We start from the raw sequence: 22,039 nt of genomic DNA, 5'->3' as shown, positions 1-22,039 counted from the left end.
ACTAGAAGACCCACCCAGCCCAAAATTTGGCCAAATAAATTAAAAATTATATGAGCCTCAAATTGCCCTAGGATTTCCAGATCGACACACATGACTAGCAATTTACTAGGGGTATTTGATTGGCTTAGAACCCTATACAATATCGTTTCGTCGAATCAGAAATAACATGTCTTTCGAGCTCTGTTTAAAGTACTTGTACAAGAAAATTGTACAATTGTGCCCTCACACCCTTAAAAATGCGCTCATCCGTATGGATATTTTCTTTGAGTATCAATACCCATATTTATTGATATTGTATCCCAATCCCTTATGATATCGATACATTTTGACAGCCCATGTATTTACCAGTCATGTATTCCATTTTGGCCCAATAAAAATTACTTATTTATTCAATATCCTATGGTATGAAGCCATGGTACTTTATAATGCGCGTCATAATACTTATAGATTTATTATGTACTAGTCTACTCTTTGATGGAACTCTTATTTAAAATCCCAACCCAACTTGCACGTAACATATATTGAAGAGTCTGCAACACAAACATCCAGACCCCCCCCCCTCCCGCTCTCGTGTATTCAATTCCATTCCTTGAATAGAATAAATTAGATACTTACATGAAATAATAATATTCCTTTAGATATATTTTTTTATATTCATGTATATGACATAGGGTTCTTCAGTTCTTCGGCAATTGGGGTTGAGCGTGTGAAAAGGCTTTGGTCAAGAGGGGAGAAAGGGGGTCAAATCTTGCATTTACATATGTGATTAATAAGATCATGGGAAAAAAAGAATAGTCGCATGAATGTTTTAATTGTATATAAAAATTAGTGATGAGACTCGCTCCAAGACAAAAAAAAAACCGTTTCTCTCCTAAGTGATTTTTTCGAGACAAAGTTGGGGCAATATTTTGGTCCGAACCGCAATTTCAGACCGTAGACCGAAATTTAATAGTTATCAAATTATAAATCGTTTTTTTTGTTGTTGGTCTGAATCTATGGACCAAATTCTTCCCTACACCCCTAATGTATACGTTGTACAAATATGAGAGTCATTTAACTTCAAGTAACGATGTTGTAGGTCCAAGTTCATCTATGTAACCGGTCCATATCCAAAACGAATTTTTCTGTGTTAAGACCGATTTTTTCTTGTGATTGCTCCAGATTAAACTTTTTAAAGGAAGCCTAACCCTAGTACAAAAAGACGTCACCTGATGAGAAATGACTCTTTTTTGATAAAATATATTTTATAGTAGGACAAATATATTATTTTATTTTTTTGAGTTGAATAGCTAATAATAATAATAATAATAATATATTAATTAATGGATAAAAATAAATAATTTGGCACATTCAAAATTTTATTTTTCTAAAGTAACTTAAATAGTTAGAAAAGAAAATGATGCTAGAACATGGAATTGTTGTAAACGCAGGAAACAAGAAGTTAGAGTCATTTAATTAAGTGTTATGTTATATAAAGTATTTCTTCCAATATAATATTTGTACTTGATTTCGCGTAATTAATTAATTATGTATGTAATAATAATATATATAAACTATGTATTTCTATATATTATGTATTTGTAGGAATGAATGAATAAAATGAAACACTACCTAATTAGATATACTCAATAAAATGTATGATCTATAGGTATAAGAGGCTATAAGAGGCTAGGATTGAGCTATAAAATAAAAATAGTAAATTAGGATAAATAAGATGTTTGCTCTATGTAGAATGAAGAATAGGATGATCCTCTTTCTGACTCAAACACTAAGACATTCACACAAACACACGTAGGACATTCATACGTAATAGTTAGAGGAGGAGGAGTCCACAGACAGCAAACAAACACCTTCAATCAAAGGTTGTTTCCTTCCTGAATCCCTTGTTGCAAAAAACACTCAAAAACACAATACAACTAAAATATGAATTTTATAGTGTACTGTGTAGGAACCAGACATATAATAATGAATAATTAATCATATTATTTAAATTTATGGAATATTTTTTTGATTTTGGGCCTAGAGAATCTTTGGTTGTAATGAAATTTCTTTCTTGTTTTAGGATATATTTATTTATCTATCAAAGTTCCGCTCTTCATCAGCGACTTCCAACTCTTCTTCTTCGTCCTCCTCGTCATCACAAAGAGGAGGAAGAGATCCGAAGCCATCTCCAGAACCACTATCATTCCCATCCTTACACCAGAGCTGACGCATCTCATCACGGCGCTTTTTCATGAGGTTTTTATATTCTGAGATGCGAAGTTTCTTACCGTCCACGATGCAGGTTCTTTTGGGACGAGGGCGATAGCGGTAATCAGGGTATTTCTCCATGTGGAGTTTTGAGAGTCGTGATTGTTCCTCGTAATATTTCTGCTTGTCTGTATTCGACATGGCCTTCCATCGAGCCCCTGGAATTAGTTTGTATTTATAATTGCTCAAACTATGTAGTCCAGCAAAATGTGGAGAGTGAGTTCGTCACCCTGCCCTTATCTATGGCAAAAGACCTACCTAGAATTTTAGAGATGTTGGAATTGTGCATATCGGGACAGGCCTTGAGAATCGTACGACGCTCATCCTTGGCCCAAATCATGAAAGCGTTCATGGGTCGCTTGATGTGCGGGGTTCCATCCTTTTCTTTGCGTGCCTGGCGAATGATTTTAGCTCCAAACATTTTGGCTGTTTATAATGGGAAAATAAGTATAATCAGGGGAGTTGATAAAAAAGAGAGAACTTACCGTTGTTACTGGATGATTCGTCTGAGAGCAAATCCTCGGGAGAAGAGGAGGACTGTTTGAGGAGTGGGAATCCGGAAGGAGGATGAAATGGAGAGGATGAGGAAGATGATGGAGTATGTGAGGGATTGTAGTCCGTGAGGGGACTGTTGGGAGAGGGTAGACGAGGGAATAAATGCGGATTGGGTCCTGGAAGTGTAGACACGACGTCAGGGAGCTTTTGGTAGAGAGGTGAGTTGGTACAAGAGGAGGAGGTCTCATTGTTGTTGTAATTGTGGCTGTTGTTGTTGTGTTCGTCTGAACCAGTTTTGCAACTCAAATTCAGAGGCGAAGACAAGGAATGGTGAATATGGTTGCTGCTATTGTTGTGTGGATGGTTGCGGTAGGAAGGAGAGAGGGAATTTGTTTGAAGGTGAACAGGGTTGGAGAGGGGAGATATTTCCCGCTTTATAAAGCCTGCAGCTTCCAAGGCTGAACGATGTGACGCCTAACATCAATGAATTATTCAACATTAAGGGGATATGCAAAAGCTTAGAAAATATCAAGTTGTATATCTTACGTATGGGTCAAAAGTGTTGAACTTCCCTAAAAGAGGAGTGTCATTTGTGAATGCAGAGCATCTCCCCGTTGATAAGGATTCATTCTCGTCCTACGCAAGGGGGAAAAGACAAAATAAATATAAGTTATATTATTATACTATTGTACATAATATATATAGCTCCTCCTTTTTTTTATTGTTATACGTAATCGTTTAAAAGGGCGGGGAAAGAAAGAAAAAAAGGAGAAAAGACACAGACAGGAGAAAAAGAAAGGTTGCCTGCTTGCAGCTCCATTGTTATTAGATATTATCGTTATTGTTATTTCGGCGCCCTCTACGCCGAATTAAAACAATTTTCTCTTTTTCTATTGTGAGTGAGCACAATAGAATAATTATTATATCTCAGAGGAAAAGAAAGCAGGAGTAAGGGCACGCTCGATTGGGGCTCTACTCCACTCATTACGCGACTCGCATTGTGTTTACTTTTTTATTCTTTTTCTTATTCTATTTGCTTTGAAAAGAGAGAGAGAAAAAAAATAGAGAAAGAGAAAGAAATAATAAATAAATAAGAATGGCCGCTCCTCTTTTGCGAATTTTATACAATATTAGTGTATCTATCGATTTCCCTTCCATATTGTATATTGCATATCATATTTATGAGTATAAGAGTAGTCTCAATGGGTCATATTGGTGGTATGAAAGGATATATTAATACTAAAGGCAATTTCTGGATCATACCCGGGTTAACGTGTTTCATGCGAAGAAGAAGAGCAAGACGATCTTTATAAATAAGGATTTAGAAACATGTGTTATCAAGACAGACAAGTGGCGGGGTGAGAGGAAGGAGCGAGCGAGCGAGCCACCCTGTATTTCAAGGTTACATACATACAAAACAAGAAATTGTCTTTTTCTTTTTATTCTTATTTTCTCTCAGTATTCACACATAACTAATAAAAAATAACATAAATCTATGCTATTCAACTAGCTCTACTATCAGTCCTTAGTTGTAGCCAGATAGTCAAAAGTTATTAACCCCACGCGAAAGTAAATTTGATATTTAATAAAAATGTCGTAATTATTCCAAAAATCCACCAGATGGATTTTTTGTTCATTTTTATTATTTGTATGATAATATGATATTCACACTTAATTTTAGGACAACTTACCGCGAGATGTTGTTGTTGTTGCTGACGAGACACAGCTGCATAGATGTGTGAGAGTAGATCCCGAAGTCTCTTGTCCTTTTCGTCCTTGTCCCCACTGCATTGGTTGTTGGAAGGGGGTGTGGATAATGGGAGAATCGGAGGATAGGAGAGAGAATGGTTTGAGGCTGGGGAGTAATTGTTGTTGTTGCTGCTGCTGTTGTGGTGGCTATTGGCAGCTTTGCTTGATGAGAAGTAAGGGCCCGCTGTGGTGCAAGGTGGTGGTTGCTGTGATTGTGGCATAAGAAGGGGTGAGATGTGCTGATGCTCCGGCGGGGGTGAAGCATCTCCACCTCGGGATTTGGCAATCCTTTTTAGCACGTCCTCCATAGAACGCCTTTGCCGTGAAAGTAGTTCCTTATAGGCAGAGGCAAGCTCTACATGGTGGGCCTGTTGTTGTTGCTGGTGGTGAAGAAAGGCGGCAGCTTTGAGATATTCGAGATGACCCATACGTTCATCTGTTACATCGGGTCCACTGGCACCACTGGCCTCAAGAATCTTTGTGGGTTGAGACTTTCTTTTCGAAGACATATTTCTTCTGTTGGTTGGTAGATCGTTCTTTCCTTAGTTAGTTAGTTAGGTCTGGGAAACCTAGCTATGTAACTAATAGAGCTAGTTTTCTATTGTAGGTATCTAAGGAAGATCAATTCAAAAAATGGAAATGTGTTTGAGAGAGATATATATGGGCAAATGGAGATAAAAACAAAAACAGACACAATGGGAATGAATTACATATAAACAATTATCTTAGAAGACGTAAGAACATTTTCCTGCTTGCTTTCTGAGGGTTTTTTTTTTTTTGTATATAAACATTATTAGACGTTGTTAACTTGAGATATAAACAATCTCTTTTCTATTCCCAACTATTCCTTCTCCTTTTGATTTCAATTATTCCACACTCGAAATAATTAAGCAAAATGGATATGATATAAATATGTATTAATAAAAGGAATTGAATGCTCAACCACTAAAACTAAAGACATTTGATACCTTGAAACAACCCCTTTTTAATTCTGTTTTAGATGTACAGCAAGACAAGACCTTTTTTGTCCTTTCAGACATATCCAAAATATTAAAAAAAATGATATCTCACTTATCAGTTTGTATTAAAGATAAATAATATGGATAGTTTTAAAACAACACAACTTTTTCAGTGAATTTTCAAGTTGATATTTCTTTGATCATATCTGCTACTGACAGTCCCTTCTTTCTTTGACAAACTTATTTTGAATCAAAACCCACCCGTACAAAATATTATATTAAATAGAGTAATAAATGGCAATCCATCAATATATAAATAAATAAAACTTTACCTTTAAGGATTGGAAATAAATTCACTACTCAAAAAATAAGCAATGTTATTTTTGATTTTTTTCTATGAAAGGGTTCTTCCAAAAAAGGTCCTTCACTAACTCTTTATTATCTATCTGTTTAATATTGTATCTTTTAATTGTTCTTTTAAATGTATGTATGTATGTATGTAACCGTCTCAACACTCAATGAAAGAATAAAAACATATATTGGAAAAAAAGCTTTTTAAAAAAAAAGAAGAAAAGAAGAAAAAAAAAACAGTTGGGGAAAAATCCCCCCATGACAATTTATATACATATCTGGAAACAATAATCATAATAATATCCATAGTACTCTAGTAGTGACTACGTTTTTCTCTTCCCGCTCCGTCGTCGTCGTCTTTTTACACGCCTGGAAATAATTTCTCACATGCAATTTGTTTTCTCTTTCTTTTTTTAAATTTCGCGCCATAATATGGCGGCGAATTCTTATATTGTTATGCTCACTACAGAGCTATTTTCTCTTTTCTTTTTTTTACATAATATTATATTTGTTAAATACGTTGTTGTGTACAAGATGTAACCTGTACAAGGAAATAGTCAAAGTGGCATACTTTACAAATTCATATTGACGAATTGAGTACTTTTGATTACCTACAATTACAATTAATTAATGCTAAATTGCCACTTATTTTTTGTTGATAAACCGTGGACTCCCTTAGATTAAAATCTAAGGAAGTCATACTTTTGGATTTTAAGTAATATCATCATATAGCATAAAAAAAATGAAATTTACGTAATCGGTCCATTGTCACTTTATTAAAAAAAAAAGTGTGAGGAGACTTATAGAGTAAATATAACAATTTTATTCAATCATTGCAAATTTAAATCTGTAAGTTTCATATTTAAAGTATTTTATCTCCTTGTTATTATTGCAACTTGTACAAAACTCAAAGGGTTTTTTCTTCCTACTTTAAAAAAAAAATATTTTTCTCACCCCTAGAAATGTGTTAAAATTCAATACACAAATGAGCTATAATTATGTGCAACGATTAATTTGTTTTATAATTAAATCAAATAAATATGGAATTTCTATCAAATATCATATGCCCATTGTTTTGATTTCAACTTGTACAGCATATATAAGTCAACATGAAAAAACTAGCTGGTATGATATTTATGCTCTTAATCAAATTATCTTATATTTCAATTAATAAAGTTTTTTAATAAATCATTTGGGAACGCTGCCAATTCCACTTAAAGATTGACAGAATAATGAATCAGTTGTAAAAAAATAAATTAAAGGCTCTCATATTATAAAAGCCATATTAGAACTCAACAAAATCTATAAACTATAATTGATATTCTTAGGTATCTTAAGTTATCCTGGTAATTATAATATGATGCCTATAATTGGGGGGGGGGGAAGTCCATTAATTATTGGGTCATTTATACTTAGAAAAGGTAAAGCCATTTCTCCTTTTCTTCATTTTTGTTGAAGATTGTGTTTGTGTTGCCATACCACATATATAACTAAGAAATGAACTTTTTTTGTGAGTGTGTGTTTGTCTTTTGACTTCTCGCCAAGAAGAAAAAAACAAAATTGAACAATAAATACATATATTATGTACATACATTTAACATGACTATATTAAAATTATAGAGTACTCCCAAGGAGGCACAACATTATTATTATTATTTTAAATACAACAAAAAACTGCATCGCTAAGCACATTTTTTCTGGATCTTCTAAAATACATAGTTGTAGTAGAAGTAACAACTAAATTTATAAAAACACAACAAATAGAATACGTTTACAAATATTCCAAAATGATGGATATTTATAATATTTAGAATTATATATTCATTATGCAGGTATAGATATATGTATAATAAGACTATCACAGGTCTGGAGCAGTCCGAACTATTGTAAGTCTGAACAATATGATTTCTTACAATTATATGTAACACTCTTAGAGAAAGAAATATATGGAGGCAACAGGATGCACGAAAGATTCAGCAAAGGTATCCGCTGACAAAAGGGATATAGTATGACGTCATATTTGTTAGTTTTTCTTAGATTAATAATTAATCGGTAATTCCATCTGGAGAAATGAAATCCAACTCTGATTGACTCCACTGGTTTAATAAATAACTAACACTTTTATAGCCAAAGATAAAATGATTTACAGTAATACCTTCACATATGAGTTAAACTCGTTCCTGCAACAAAGTTCGTAAGTCAAAGTAACTTATCCTGCAAGAAATAATTTGAAAAAAAGCTCAAAGTGACTCTAGACCAGTTCCTTTCTGAATAAAAAGTCGTGTTCTGTTGCACTTGCATCTCAAGCTATTACTGTTTCTACCTTTTTCATTGCTGACTTTGATTACTGCAGCCTCACTATGCCAAATTGCTAATCCAAATACCTTGATCTTCTCAATGAATTTCTTTCTCTATCTACAATTAAATTTTCAAAATAATATAAAGTAATACCCTGAGATCACGTCGTTACCTTTATCGTATCACACAACATTTCGTAATAAAAGAAATAGAAAAAAAGGCTCCAAATCAGTTGGAAATTAGCCAATTCTATTCCACTACCGAGATTATTATTTAATAATAATTATTGAGAATAGTTAAAAGGTAGTTCACATTCAATTAATCAATGTAGACTGAAACGGAGAAAAGCAGGAGAAACATCGAGACCTGATAACAAAATTAAGTTAATAGTTTTGTGTTAATGAGGTAACCCCGTAAGATACGAGTGTCCCAACATAATAGTCTTTTTAAGCAAAAATTTGCATATACATATGATATTTTTGTTTTTGTTATTTTTGGAACCTATCTTGCCTTTAGTTGGCAACGATTCACGGGAGTCACTTCAAGCTACATTTTTTTAGCTATTTTGTTTAGAATAAATGACTTGACATTCGAACTCCGATCCAGGAACGCATTAAACTCGTGTGTCACAGTGTTATTGTATTCCCAAAATATGTTTTTTTGGTAAATTAAATTTGCAAAATAATGTATTGATCATTTCAGCTATAATATGTATGTATGTATGTAAAGCAGTGCCTCTCAAACTTTTAATGAGATAAATAAATTATTTGCCCGCACTATTGAACACATGTACGTATATGATTTAACAAACACTTGCTTATGGTATATTTAGAGGCATTTCGTCAAACAAAGGAAATGATGATACTGGTTTTGATGAATCAAACTTATCTACACTTAGACTAAGATTATTTTTATTTTTATCCCTTTGAGTAGCCCACGAATTGATCTTTACTTTATATTACTATCCATAGTTATAGGTACACCACCTTTTATTTATTTCAAGCCAAAAATTACACAAAATCATCTAGTCATTTTAAAAATATATTTTTCTAAAAAGCACATTGTAGGCTACAAAACAAAGACATCGGGTTATAAATATCCTTTTAATGTTTTTCGCAGAGAAAAAGATCAGGAAGACGACGCACCATATCAATCCAAGGGGGAAGGGGGGGGGGGAATCTTTACTCGCATATTTGGTGCGTCAACATAAAATAATATCGCACAAAAATAAATACATAAAAAAAGATCATACCAATTTATATTTTTACTTGAAAGGTATATGCATAAAGTTAAAACCCTTTATTTGATTTAAGAAAATTATATTTGGCCCCACATGGTTCTTCTTATATAAAAACCATGAATTTATCATTCCTTCATTTTATCTACTTGAAGAGTGTAATTTGCGTAACACCCAAAGGATTACGAAGAATATGCATACTGTAATGTAGTCTAGGCTTAATTTTGGGGAAAATATTTTTAGATTGCTTTTGAGTTGACGTGTCATATATATGAGAACTCAATGATAAATAATGTTATTATTGTAGGTATTATATAAAAACAGAAGGCTTGTAATGTGTGTATGTAGTAAAAGAAAGGTTTAAATACGAAGAAGAATAAATAAATAAAAGGGGGGACTATGTACTACATCTCTTTTTCTTCATCTTTCTTAAGGCCTCTGCTTTCTTTTCTCTATTTAAACGCCCTTTCATATACAATGAAGAACAATAAGGATGGAGTTTGTTGCCTTAATAATAAAGAAAGACTACTGACACACTCACTACAAACTTCTTCTTTCCTTCTTCATAGTAATATTTACACACTCTAGGATCCACCCATTCCCATAATAATAACAATAATAAAACTCTACAAGAGAGAGAGAGAGATTTGGGAGAAAGCTTTTTATTTATTTTTTATACTTTATACATTTAGACTTATTCTATTATATATTTATATATATGTATAATAAAGGGAATAAAAGAAGAGAAAAGCTGAAATAAGAAGAGACTTTCCTTTATTCTTCTTCTGCGCCTTCTTCTTTTGTATAAGGAGAAGAAGAAAACTGACTTTGCTTCTTTCCCTATTCTTTGCAGCAAAGTCTTACTTTCTATTTTTCCTCCCTTTTATGTCTTTTATGAATGCTTTATATATGTATAACAAAAGGGCCTCCTCATTCAAGTCCTTTTTTTGTTGGAAAGTTTCATTCTTTCTTTTCTTTTCCCTTCCTTCCTTCCTTCCTTCCCTTTTCTATCCTCTATATTTTCTATTTATTCATTAAGTATAAGCATGCTCATATTAACCATTCTTTATGTTTGTTTTCAATTCTTTAAAAAAATGATCAAATTACAAACATATATATTTATGTAACCCGTCAACACAAAAGAAAGCCAGAATGATTTTTCTCAAAATATATACATTTGAGCATATAACATTTGTATTATTTGATAAAGTATTTCCAATTTATCTCATAAAATTATTTGAATAATCCCTTTGCCCTTAAATTAGCCTAAATTGATCCTCACAATAAAATAATTATAAATTCATAGTGTTGATTGAAAAGGATTCATATGGGGCCTCAAATCAAATAAAGGTTCTAAAATAATACTAAACTTATTGGATATCTTAATTTATCCTAGAAAATTGAATACATCAAAATGTCTATGAAATATTTCCCTGCATGTCTATATGAAGTAAAAAGAATGGATTTTTTTCTTGATTTTCTTCAAGATTGTTTTTATCTGGGCGCACCACATATATTTTACTTACCTATATATGTTGTGTACAAATTGTAATTTGTAGAAGTAGATTTACGATTTGCAGCTTGCATGTCCCACTACCTCTTATTTGATTATAAAAACATGGGTCGTTTTTTTTATTATTACCAAATACTCATTGATGCTTTAAATTTCATTTTGGTCTATAATTTTTTTTTTTTTTTTTTTTTTTTTTTGGGGGTATTTAATACTAATATAACCATGAGCATTTGTGCCACAGAATAAATCCTTATGAATTAGTAATCTTGAATAAAAAAAGTAGATAATTACATCATTTAACTATGGAATATTCAGGCTCCGTCTACACGACAACGCATTTAAACGATACTGTATTTATTTTTTTTCATATGCAAAAGGTTTTGCAAACACTAAAGGAAGAGCTCTGTTCATTCTGAGCCGCTTAAGATGTTTGATTGGAATCTTATTAGTATGGAAGGGAGAATTAGCGCATTAGACTTGTACAAATTAACTCATTCTATTAAGTTGTAGAAATTAATTAAGCGTAACCGGTGTTGTACTATTCTAAAAGAATAGTACAAAAATATTGTTTTATGTTAAATATGGATGCAAGCTCAAAACTTATTAATATTTGGCATTTCTTTATTTATTTGTCAGAAATGTTTCCGTGCAGACAGAGCCTTAATTATTGCATGAGCCTTTCATTAATAATCTATTCTATATTTGTTTTATTAGTTTAGAAACAAACTATATTTAAATAATAATTTAAGTTTATTTAATTGTGAGATCAACACAAACAATTACACATTTCTATTATTATTGTAAATTATTCATTTAAAAGTCTTAATTAATCTATTTTTTGGGTAGCAATTACTAGGATTTGCTACTTATACAAGTTACAACTTGTATACAACATATCTATGTATATATTATAATATTACATATAACTAAGAATAAAAATTCGTTTAATCTCTGATGGTTTTTTTTTTTTTTTTCAAAACAAATATTTTTGACAAATCATTTAAACGTTACTTCCTATTTATTTTTTGTCTTGGTATGTACAATATTGTACATTTCTGTGTGAACAAAATAACATTAATAATAATAACACAAATTCTTTCATTTCCTTTAGGTTACTTTTAGTTTTACTCTCAGTGCACGTGTAGAAATTGTTATTTATTTAAATACATTTATTTTTTAGAGGAGGTTAAGCAATAAGATACACGAAAAATACTTATATGTTTAGTTTTATTATTAGGTACACGGGACCATAACAAAAAAGAAGAAGAATTCAGATTGTGACTAGGGATGTATCATTCCAAAAAAATTCATGTCCCTTCCTAAACTTTAAGAACATGTCCGAATCGGAAAATAAAACAATCTCTGATAAGTGGCATAGTTATAGATATCCACCACTGACATCATAATAGATTAATGTTCCATAATTTTGATTAGCCTAATTTAGACTTTCATTAGGGCTACTAAATTAAGAATAAAGGTAAAATATTCAAATGTTGTAATGATGCTTGAAGCTTTATTAATCTAATTTAAGGAGTAACACTAAGGTACTATAATATTAAAGTGAATATGAAGTCTTGTAGACGGCGGTGCTTAAAATTTTGGGACGTTTTGGCATGACTGATAACAAGAACGAGGCAGTACTGATTTTAAGTCTCTATTTTCTCTTACGAAAGTCGTTTGCAGGACTGTCGGATGTGCATCTTCATAATTGAATTTTATAAAAAGGAAAATTTCAGTCTCCTTCAGAAAGAAAAAAATTTGTTTTATCTCTCAATGTTTGAGAATTGAATTCATAGTAGAGATAAAGTAAAAAATAAAATAAAAAATACGGGTACATGGAATGTCACAATTCTAGTCCCAATTTTTTTCAGTTTGATTGATTAAAAATTGAGATTATTATTCATAATTACTCGTCGTTATCTATTATACTACGTAAGAAGTTGAGTCTGCTGAGTGATAGTTGCAAGAAACTAGGTGGTGAGCTAGTAGCAGGTAAAAGTGAGTAAAAACTTGATTAAAATGTCTTAAATTGAATAATTATGGTTTTGTTATGGTTATATACTAATATTTTATTAGTTAAAGAAAAAATTCTACCTCATTCTCCCCTAAATATAATATTATATTTAGTTCATATTTATTATTTTATTACTATTATAATAGTGGAGCTGTCATTTCCCTTATTTTATGGTTGATTCTCGTCGTTCTTCTCATATCTGATACCTGCATATCTATATTAATAAAGCAAAGTTTGTCTTTCTGTATGAATGTATGAAAAAGAGTCACTGGGTACACTATATATCCATGATCCATGATGCATATAAAGCATATTTTAATCAAAGAAATAACAATGTAGTCACATTCGGGAAATATTGCAGGCGTCTGCATATAGCATCGAACGTGTAACTGTATATAGTGCTCCCTGATTTATATCAGATACATTTTCATCATTTTTTTTTTTTGTATAAGAATTAATATTGTAATTGTGTTAATGCATTTATCTTATGTTTTCATAATTCATGTACATTTTTCAGTATATTTTAAGATTTCAATTAAATATAAAGGCTGGTGTGTTGAAATGAATATGGTTTGTTTTTGTTAGTGAGCATTCTACAGATTAATGAGTTCATCTGTCATCCCAACATATTAATATTTTTCTCAAACTTTTATTATTCTTCTTGAGGAGAGAACGTGCCATATGAATTCATATAAATATTGAGTAGTTATGTTTGAGCGTGCTCATCATAAACGGAAAGCAGTGACTTCCACTTTGTTATGATCCAGGGTGTCTCAGAAGAAGAGACAAGTAAAGATTCGGGGAGGCAGTCAAAGGTCAGGTCGTTGGAGAGCACCAAGAAAACTGTAAAGCTCAGTACAGTCGGAGCAATATGAAACTGCAATAGAACCATGGTCTTCGTCTCTTCATAAACCTTCTTTCTTGTCCAAAGAGAATGAAACAGGTTGTATTACGTTGTTATCTTCGAAGCTGTATATCTAGAACTGTGAATTCATAGTTTCCAATGGATATCAATTCAAGTTATGAGACCCATAAAAAATTACTTATTGGCCCTTTCAATAAATTTGCAAGTGTATTTTTCTAGTATTATACAATGACATTTGAATATGCAACTACGTTTGTTACAATGATCTTCAGTGATATATGTCAAAGAATATGAATATTACAATACCATATATATATATTCAATACAATTTAGAATGAAAATCCAGCTCCAACTTCATTGACTTTTAAAACAAATAATAAGTAAATTATTTTCTCAATATTTAATTACATCAATATATTTATTGATGTAATAAATATAAATACATATTTAATTATGACAAAAATGGCTCTAAAAATATTTATTCGACACTTATGTAATTATCTAATTTGGTTAATTGCGGTACTTATAATACCTTATATTTTTCAATATATTGTGCTAATGCTTGGTCGTCAATCCATGAGTCTTTTTCAATATGAATAATCCACTGTCTAGTTTTTTTATCTTAATATTTATTATATTGTTGATAGGTTTCATATCAGTTTAAAATAATTTTGCCATTTTTTCCGCTTTGTCACTTTCCCGTTTTTTCACTCCCATTTTTTCATGGATATTTTTTCTCTTGAATTTTTTTCTCTGCTATTTTTTTCTGACACCATGCAATTGAATATTCGCTTAAGAATTTCAAAAATTGGGAACCTCCTCTTCCCCTTATGAGTGTTATATTTTATGGACGTCGTAAACTTTATTGTATTTAGCAACCTTTAATAGCAATAAAAAAAAATAGGCCCAAAATCAGTTCAAATTCAACCAATCAACGTTCAGAACATTATTGATAAGGGAAAAAAACGTAAATAAATCGACAGCTTACTGTAAAATACTGTGTAAGTGTACATGTTAGTGAGCACATCGTTATCAATTTTGTATCTAACAACTTTTCCTTATAAAGAAACCGGAATATAAAGACAAAATCAGTTGCTAGAAGTTTTCCAATTCTTCTCAACTATTGAAGTATTATTCTAAAATTTAGCTATGGGAATTTTTCACAGTACTAGAGCTTGAATTATACTAATCAGCGTTCAGAACAGTAATGTTAAGGGAAAAAAAGTAGAACCATCGACAGTTGATAAATAATGCAAACATAAATTTGTGTGTTATTGAGTAACCACCGTGTATTAAGAAAAGTTATGCATAAAATACGATAAATAATTCCTTTTATGTTATTTTAAACTAACCGTGTAATCCAACATTACTACAAGTTATTAGGCGTCCACAAACAGATCCACACACCTTCCTTAAATAATTTATACCACCCTTTTCTTATCTTTTCTTTTTTAATATTTATCTGCACACGCTCATTACTGCTAAAGGTGACATGCGCACATTTTTAAAATAAAGGCCCTTCAGAGAAACACACCTTGCTTTATTTATTGTATAAATGTTAGAAGCACTTGCGTAGAAGTCAGGCAATTATAGACCATTAAGAAACCACTCTTCCAAGTAAGACTCTGTGAAGTTGTACATACATAGAATGATTTAAGCTACTTACTAATATGTTTGTAAGACGTTAAGGAGGAAGGAATGAGTAGTAAGAACGTAGATACATAGGTACAAAGTTAGTTAGTAAGAAAAGTGTAGTAGACATGGTTCATTCCACTTATGTACATCTCCTCACTAATTTACTCCCATGGGAATTGAGCCACCTTTACCCACTTCAATCCTTTATTTATTTATCTATCTTCATTTACATTTAGATGGGGTCGTTATTCCATACAAACATATATATATTGTGACGTCATAGATGAGATTTGTTCATTGTACATATTGTATAATTATAATCAATGGACTATAGGAATCATTAGAGAGAAAACAACTGCCATTGCATGTTGCTTCTCTTGTTATTCTTCTGCTTCTATCATAGTGGCTTTATGCATATTGAAGCGCATACATATGTATATACATTTAATTTAAGCATATGAAAGATCCCTTTGATACTAATAATAATACGGTCAGTCCCTATGTTCAAGTCAATTGAAGGGAATAGGAACTACGAACAAGAGAGGCAAAGAGAAATAGAGTTGACCCCGTTCACACACGCACTTGCATTATTTGATAGTTTCTCTTTTACTCGTTCGTATTCTTCTTGCTCAATCCTCTGAGACAATATTCTACTATTTATATGTACATTCGTTTCAATAAACCCCTCTTCCTCCATGACGTAGATTTCCACTACCTACTTGTTAAGAGTCTTTTGTTTCACTTATACATACATAATACTAGTAACATAATCATTCATTTGTTTTTAGCCTCAGGTATCTGTCAAGTGTGCCGCACAAGTGCAGTACTTACTTTTTTGTTTTTTTCATTACTCCTCTCAGTGATGGATGAATTGTCTCTCAATAATACAACAAGTGTGAACAAATTTCACGTGACTCATTGTTTTACAATGACATATAGTATATATACACATAGAAGGGAGGTTTTATCTCTCGGGATCCCTTTTTCCTGGGATTTATTGAGTCTTTACACCTATCATAAATTCCTGTGAATATCAAATTTATTTATCACACAATTCATGTAAGCCTCCTTTCCCTGACTTATTCTATAAAAAGTGGAAAACCAAAAATTGAAGATATACTTAAAATAAGACCTTAACCATTTATGCTACAGTGCAAATCATGGCCTTCAAAGAAACACACTTAATAGCAAATGAATCCTCAGTTAGTTAATATAACTTGACTTTTTAAAGTTATTACAAAAAATGAGTTAGTTTTGAATCCTTCATGAATGAATGTCTTAAAATCTATGTGTTCTTCTCACAAATATAAAATAAATAACATGAATGGCAGAGTATTTATTATTTACTAGGGTTAATCATTTTCAATTTCGGTCGAATTGGGGTTTTTGAGAATTTCCACATATCATGTAATGTGATTGCTTCGCCTTTTTTAATACGTCAACTCTTATTTTACTAAGAAAGGAGAATCTGTAGTTTTTTACTGATTTTTTGAGTGATACTAAATCATTTGATTCAAATTTAAGTAAAGTCAAATTTCCCTAAAAATATTTAAAGGCAATATGTTGTAATTTTTAGAAAATTGAAGGTCAAGTTTTTTATTTCGAGTAGCAGTAATAGTGGTTCTTTGGTACGGATCTAGACGGATTTTTTTCGGATAGATCGGTCCAGACCGAAACGCAAGACTAGTGTAAAAGTTAATTATTACCCTCTCTTCCTCTTAATGGGTATAGAAGGGTACAAATGAATAAAATGATCGATATACATAAATGCATAGATACGATTTACCACAAACAATTCTCATTATGAAAAAAGTGTCTGAGGCTTGAATATATTTATGTATTATGAGATACATACTGTGTAGGCAACAAACGAACGAATAACTTAAGAACATCTGTACATACTATTTTGATAGATTTCTTTTCATTGGACAACACATTTTATAGATAATACACATCTAAGTATTTGAATAAAATAGAATATATGTAATATTAGATGAAGGAAGACAGAGAGATTTTTTTTCCATATATTTTTAGTTTCAATATGACTAATAAATCATTTCGTTAAAATAAAGAGAATTTTTTTAAATATTAGATACATATTTTTATCGTCAATTGATTTACTGCATATTTATATTCGTGACTAGGACTCTTAATAATATCTATCTATTAGGAGAAGAAAACTATATATACAATGTACATACATTTTCATATTCAGCGTTTTCATGTGATGTAAGGCATTTTGGGGGCTAAAGGACCAAGCTTTATAAGACTAAATACCTTAATCCAATAGTATTTAATAGTGTCAAGCACTTTCGTTATGCATTTGGATGTCGAAATGGGACCAACGAATAAAAATCTAACTTTATATTTACGAGGATATGTCATACTCTAATTGCTATGTATTCAAAATATGATATTATAGCACTATACAATCTTATTTCTAAAAGATAATTAACTATTACAATGGAAATAATAAGATTTTCTTTCAAATGATCTTTGTCCCTAATCGATCAACAGAAAATATTTAGTTCTACAAGGCCTGATTTTTTTATTACGGTTGGGCTGGTTGGAGGGACTATTAACAAATCACCATTAATAGAACGAAAAATACTACACATAAAAAATTGGGGCTCCAGCCGCACCCCCTCCGTCTTTTTTATTTTGAAAACTATTTGATAAAGTTTCATTAAGATTTATGTAGTAAAAAGCATCAATTATGATGCAATGAAAATGAGCACAAGCAGATGAGAAGTTAAGTAGTAGTAGATGTTGTTGTCGTGGAGAAAGTTATTGAGGACTTGCAACAATGTCCAAGCCTTTCTCATCATTGCCCCATTCTGATACAACACACTATGTTCATCATATAATTCTAATAGCACCACCCATTAGATGAATGATTGAGAATTCAAACCGAATGAATCGTTCGTTGGACAGTTGTTCATATGCAAATCTCTCTCGTCTCATTTTTTTTCTCATGAGGTCATTCCTTTTGTGAGCATAGATATGCATATATGTATAATACATAATAGAAGGATTAAAGTTTGGAGATTTAACGGTCAGTCCTTTGCTCCCTCTCATCCTTGTATGCAATGACGGGCTTTTTATAGGTGGCATCTGACCCTTTATAGATTCATAAATAAACATACATACAGCATTTCTATATTATATATATATATTATATGGTGTGTTAACATAAAGACAATCTTGAACAAAAAAATCTATTTCTTTACTCCATTATATGTATACCCAATATCCTAATATTTCATATACATCATAGAGTCAATTATAGGCTTTGTGCTCAAAGTTAAGGGATATTTTAAAATACTCAAGAATTGTATCTATTTTTTAAAACATTATTATTTTTCTCAACAGCATGGTCTTAATTTATTAACATTAGATGTACAAAAAAAAGAAGGAAATTTGAGTTTGTATAAAAACATCATTTGACATCATAGTTAAAAATTAATTTCCTTCTAAAGACCTAAAAAACCAATCAAACTATCACTAAATAATCAATAAAAAGCTTAACATATTCATACATACATAATTTAATATTTTTAAGACTTAATGTACTTAACAAAAAAAAAAAAAAACGAAAAAAAACCCCGTAAAATAACTCAAATAAATGAGAAAGGAAAATAAAAAACAATTCAATCCAATCCGTATTTTCATTTTTATTCATCTTTCATCGCCGAAGAATCAGAATAAGAGTACTTTAATATCGAATTGATATAGACGGAAAATATTTAATTAATTCAGCTGCATAATTCCTCTATGATTCTTGGGGTTGGGGCATCCTCAAGGTTAAAGTGGTGCAGTATATATAGCTGCAGCAGATATCAAGATAGTCCTTAGATTTCCTCTATCAATCATCCTATTTTCTGTGAGCTGTTGAGCAATAAAAGCTTTACAATTACTGACAGCCGCACCAATTGTTTTTCCCTCATTTAAACTCAGCTTCCTTTTAGACGAAATACCAAATAGTACAGACGCTTCCCAATATATTGGTTCAAAATATTCAATGTACTAGTAACTATGTAAGAAATATGAAATCTTTTATAATTTTCAAAATTGGACAGCAATTAAAAGGGTGTTTGATATTGTTATATATTCGTCTTTAGTCTTTACAATATAGGGAATTTAACTCGTCGATATCTGAAATTGATGGGTCAAAATCGAGTAACTATTGATGCCATGAAATGAGCAAATAATCCTTCACTCCCGTGCTAATGTAACCTAATGTCACTCATTTTTGAGAAACATATTCTAGCTTGCTTTTGTGTTGACGGGTCACATATTTTGAATTCTTTTTTCTTTTTCTAAAAAAAATCCAGGTACAGATTGATAATGATGACGTCAGTAGCTGATGACTATTAGGGCTTCACTTACATGATTTATCGTTATAAATTATGAATACTGTAAATTTCGTTATTAATCATATAATATGTATATAGGTATATAAGCTTCCTTTAATTGCCCACAATTATACTACATTGATAGGGATTCATCTACTGATCTTCCCATCTACAAATGGCTCTTACCCATCCAAGGATCTGTTGATAGTTTTCAAACCTGTAGATGGGTGACAATAAAAGGGTTCTCTCTAATATCCTAAATGGGACCATATGCACACTAAATTCGTCTTGAATAATCTTCGGACCCCGAAACAGATTTAAAAAAAAAAAAAACACTTTGTCAATGCTTCATGTCTACGGGTTGTGCAATATTAACTTGGGGATTTGTGGCAAATTAAAAATCACAACCGCTCTTCATGACCCATAAATCATCAAGGCTCTTAATTTCCAATACATTTTTACAGTGGCAGCTTCGATTGCCGTAATATATGCTCAACGGTTTTTCCACAGATAAGAAAACTATCTATGTCTCTATAGATGGAACAGATCGGTAGATGTACATACTCGTCTTTAGTGTAATTGCGGTCAATTTTCCTGAGGTCAATTTTCCGATCACAATATTCCGAAGGGCAATCTTACTGGAACCAGATTGTACATCTCTAATTTATGATGATGATGAAATTAGGACAATAATAAATCGACTTCTTCATTACATCTTTATTTTCTGTATTCTTCCTTCTTCACAGGGGTGGATGTGAGTTGTAACTTGAGGGAGAAGATGTGATAAATGGACTTGAGAGTCTCCCTCTCTCACCCGCAATCCCTATGATGTTCTTCTTTTATTGAGTTTTTTCTTTTCTTGTTACATTATTTCTTTATCCTGGCTTTTTGTGTCTTTTTGTTGCCATTGTTCTTAGTACAATTGTGGCTAATAAATCAGTAATCATACAATTACGTATAGTATATTTGTATTAGTGTTTGGTTTCACTCTCAGACCGGTCTAAGACCATTATGATTTTTAGTTCTAAAGAAGTTCAGTCAGGATCGTTCTCAACTAAAACTATATCTTGACTGATTCTCCGGATGAATAGTGTATTTCGATATTGTGAACATGATACTTACAATGACATCATATGAAGTAAAATTTGTTGCATGAATCATATTTATAGAAATCATAAATTAGGATAGGAGAGGAAATCGGTCCAAAGATTGAGAATAGCTCTATATATCTGTCTATAAAAAATTACTCCAATCGGTCTTGAACCAAGTCTCAACACTAATTTAAATATAGAGAGAAACAAATTCTCAAAGTCTTATTCATAATTAGTCAGCCGAGACTAATACATACATATACTGACGATAAAAAAGAAGATTGTTCTATTTAATAAATTATAATACAAAAAAACGGTTTTAAAAAAATCTGCAAAAGAATAACACAATTAACGAACTCGTTATATATTTTTGCAATGGTTCTCCTGACAACTGTCAATTTTTTAGTACTAAAATGTGAGAATTACATATATCTCTATATATTTTTTTTACACTCATTAACACATCATAAAAAATTGAAAAAATTTTGAGTCATAAATAATAATAATAATTATTCAAAATTCATTAAGAAATAAAAAATTCATAGTTTTGAAGAACCGTTCAGAATGTAAATTATTTTAGATACATATTTTAAGCATATAGCTATTACTGTGATTTATTAGTTCTAATTTAATAAGAATGACCAGATATGTAGGCCGTCAACACAAAAGCTATCTGGAATAATTATATTGTATTTTTCTACAAATTATCGTGAGTTTCTATTAGTAAATTATTCTTATAACCCCTTTAGAAGCACTGCAAATTACACATACGCTTTATCATCGCAATCAAAGAAGGAGAAAAGGATAGGTTTTTTTAAAGGACATACTGGGCCAAATTAGTTCTCTTAAATCAAATAAAGCTTCTAAACTATAGCTAAAAATTTTGTTTATCTTAACCTATACCCCAAATCTAAACGCAATGCCTATAAATTGACTTGTATGTTTCTGTGAAACATTAGACTGTACATATGTATATATGAAGTAAAAACATAAATTGAGATGTTCTCTCTTTCTTGATTTTTGTTCAAAAATGATTTTCTATTGACAAACGACAATTTATTTCTATCTCACAATTCATCACCAAAAAACATGAAACCTACACATCAGAAAAATCTAGCAATAAATATTTTATGATAGAAATTAAACCTCCTGGTCGAGCATTTTTAGTTTATGATATTATCTATTATTTGGATGTATTCCTATTGTTTATACAGTGGAGTCTTGACA

At 31.2% G+C, this 22,039-nt stretch overlaps 1 protein-coding gene across 1 annotated transcript; it reads right to left on the bottom strand.

The window, feature by feature from the left end:
- Nucleotides 1-1,340: 1,340 nt before the first annotated feature.
- LOC121118039 (uncharacterized) lies at nt 1,341-6,129 on the bottom strand. Its single transcript, XM_040712577.2, has 6 exons — nt 5,786-6,129; nt 4,437-5,105; nt 3,292-3,381; nt 2,736-3,219; nt 2,509-2,676; nt 1,341-2,408 (listed from the first exon to the last, which is right to left on the bottom strand). The coding sequence occupies exons 2-6, from the start codon at nt 5,001-5,003 to the stop codon at nt 2,074-2,076; spliced, it is 1,644 nt and encodes a 547-aa protein (XP_040568511.1). The 5' UTR covers nt 5,004-5,105; nt 5,786-6,129; the 3' UTR covers nt 1,341-2,073.
- Nucleotides 6,130-22,039: the final 15,910 nt, after the last annotated feature.

This window comes from Lepeophtheirus salmonis, chromosome 5, assembly GCF_016086655.4.
Source record: "Lepeophtheirus salmonis chromosome 5, UVic_Lsal_1.4, whole genome shotgun sequence".
Lineage (NCBI taxonomy): Eukaryota > Metazoa > Arthropoda > Copepoda > Siphonostomatoida > Caligidae > Lepeophtheirus > Lepeophtheirus salmonis.
Note: the sequence above shows the minus strand (reverse complement) of the source record. Positions and strands in the feature narration are given on the sequence as shown.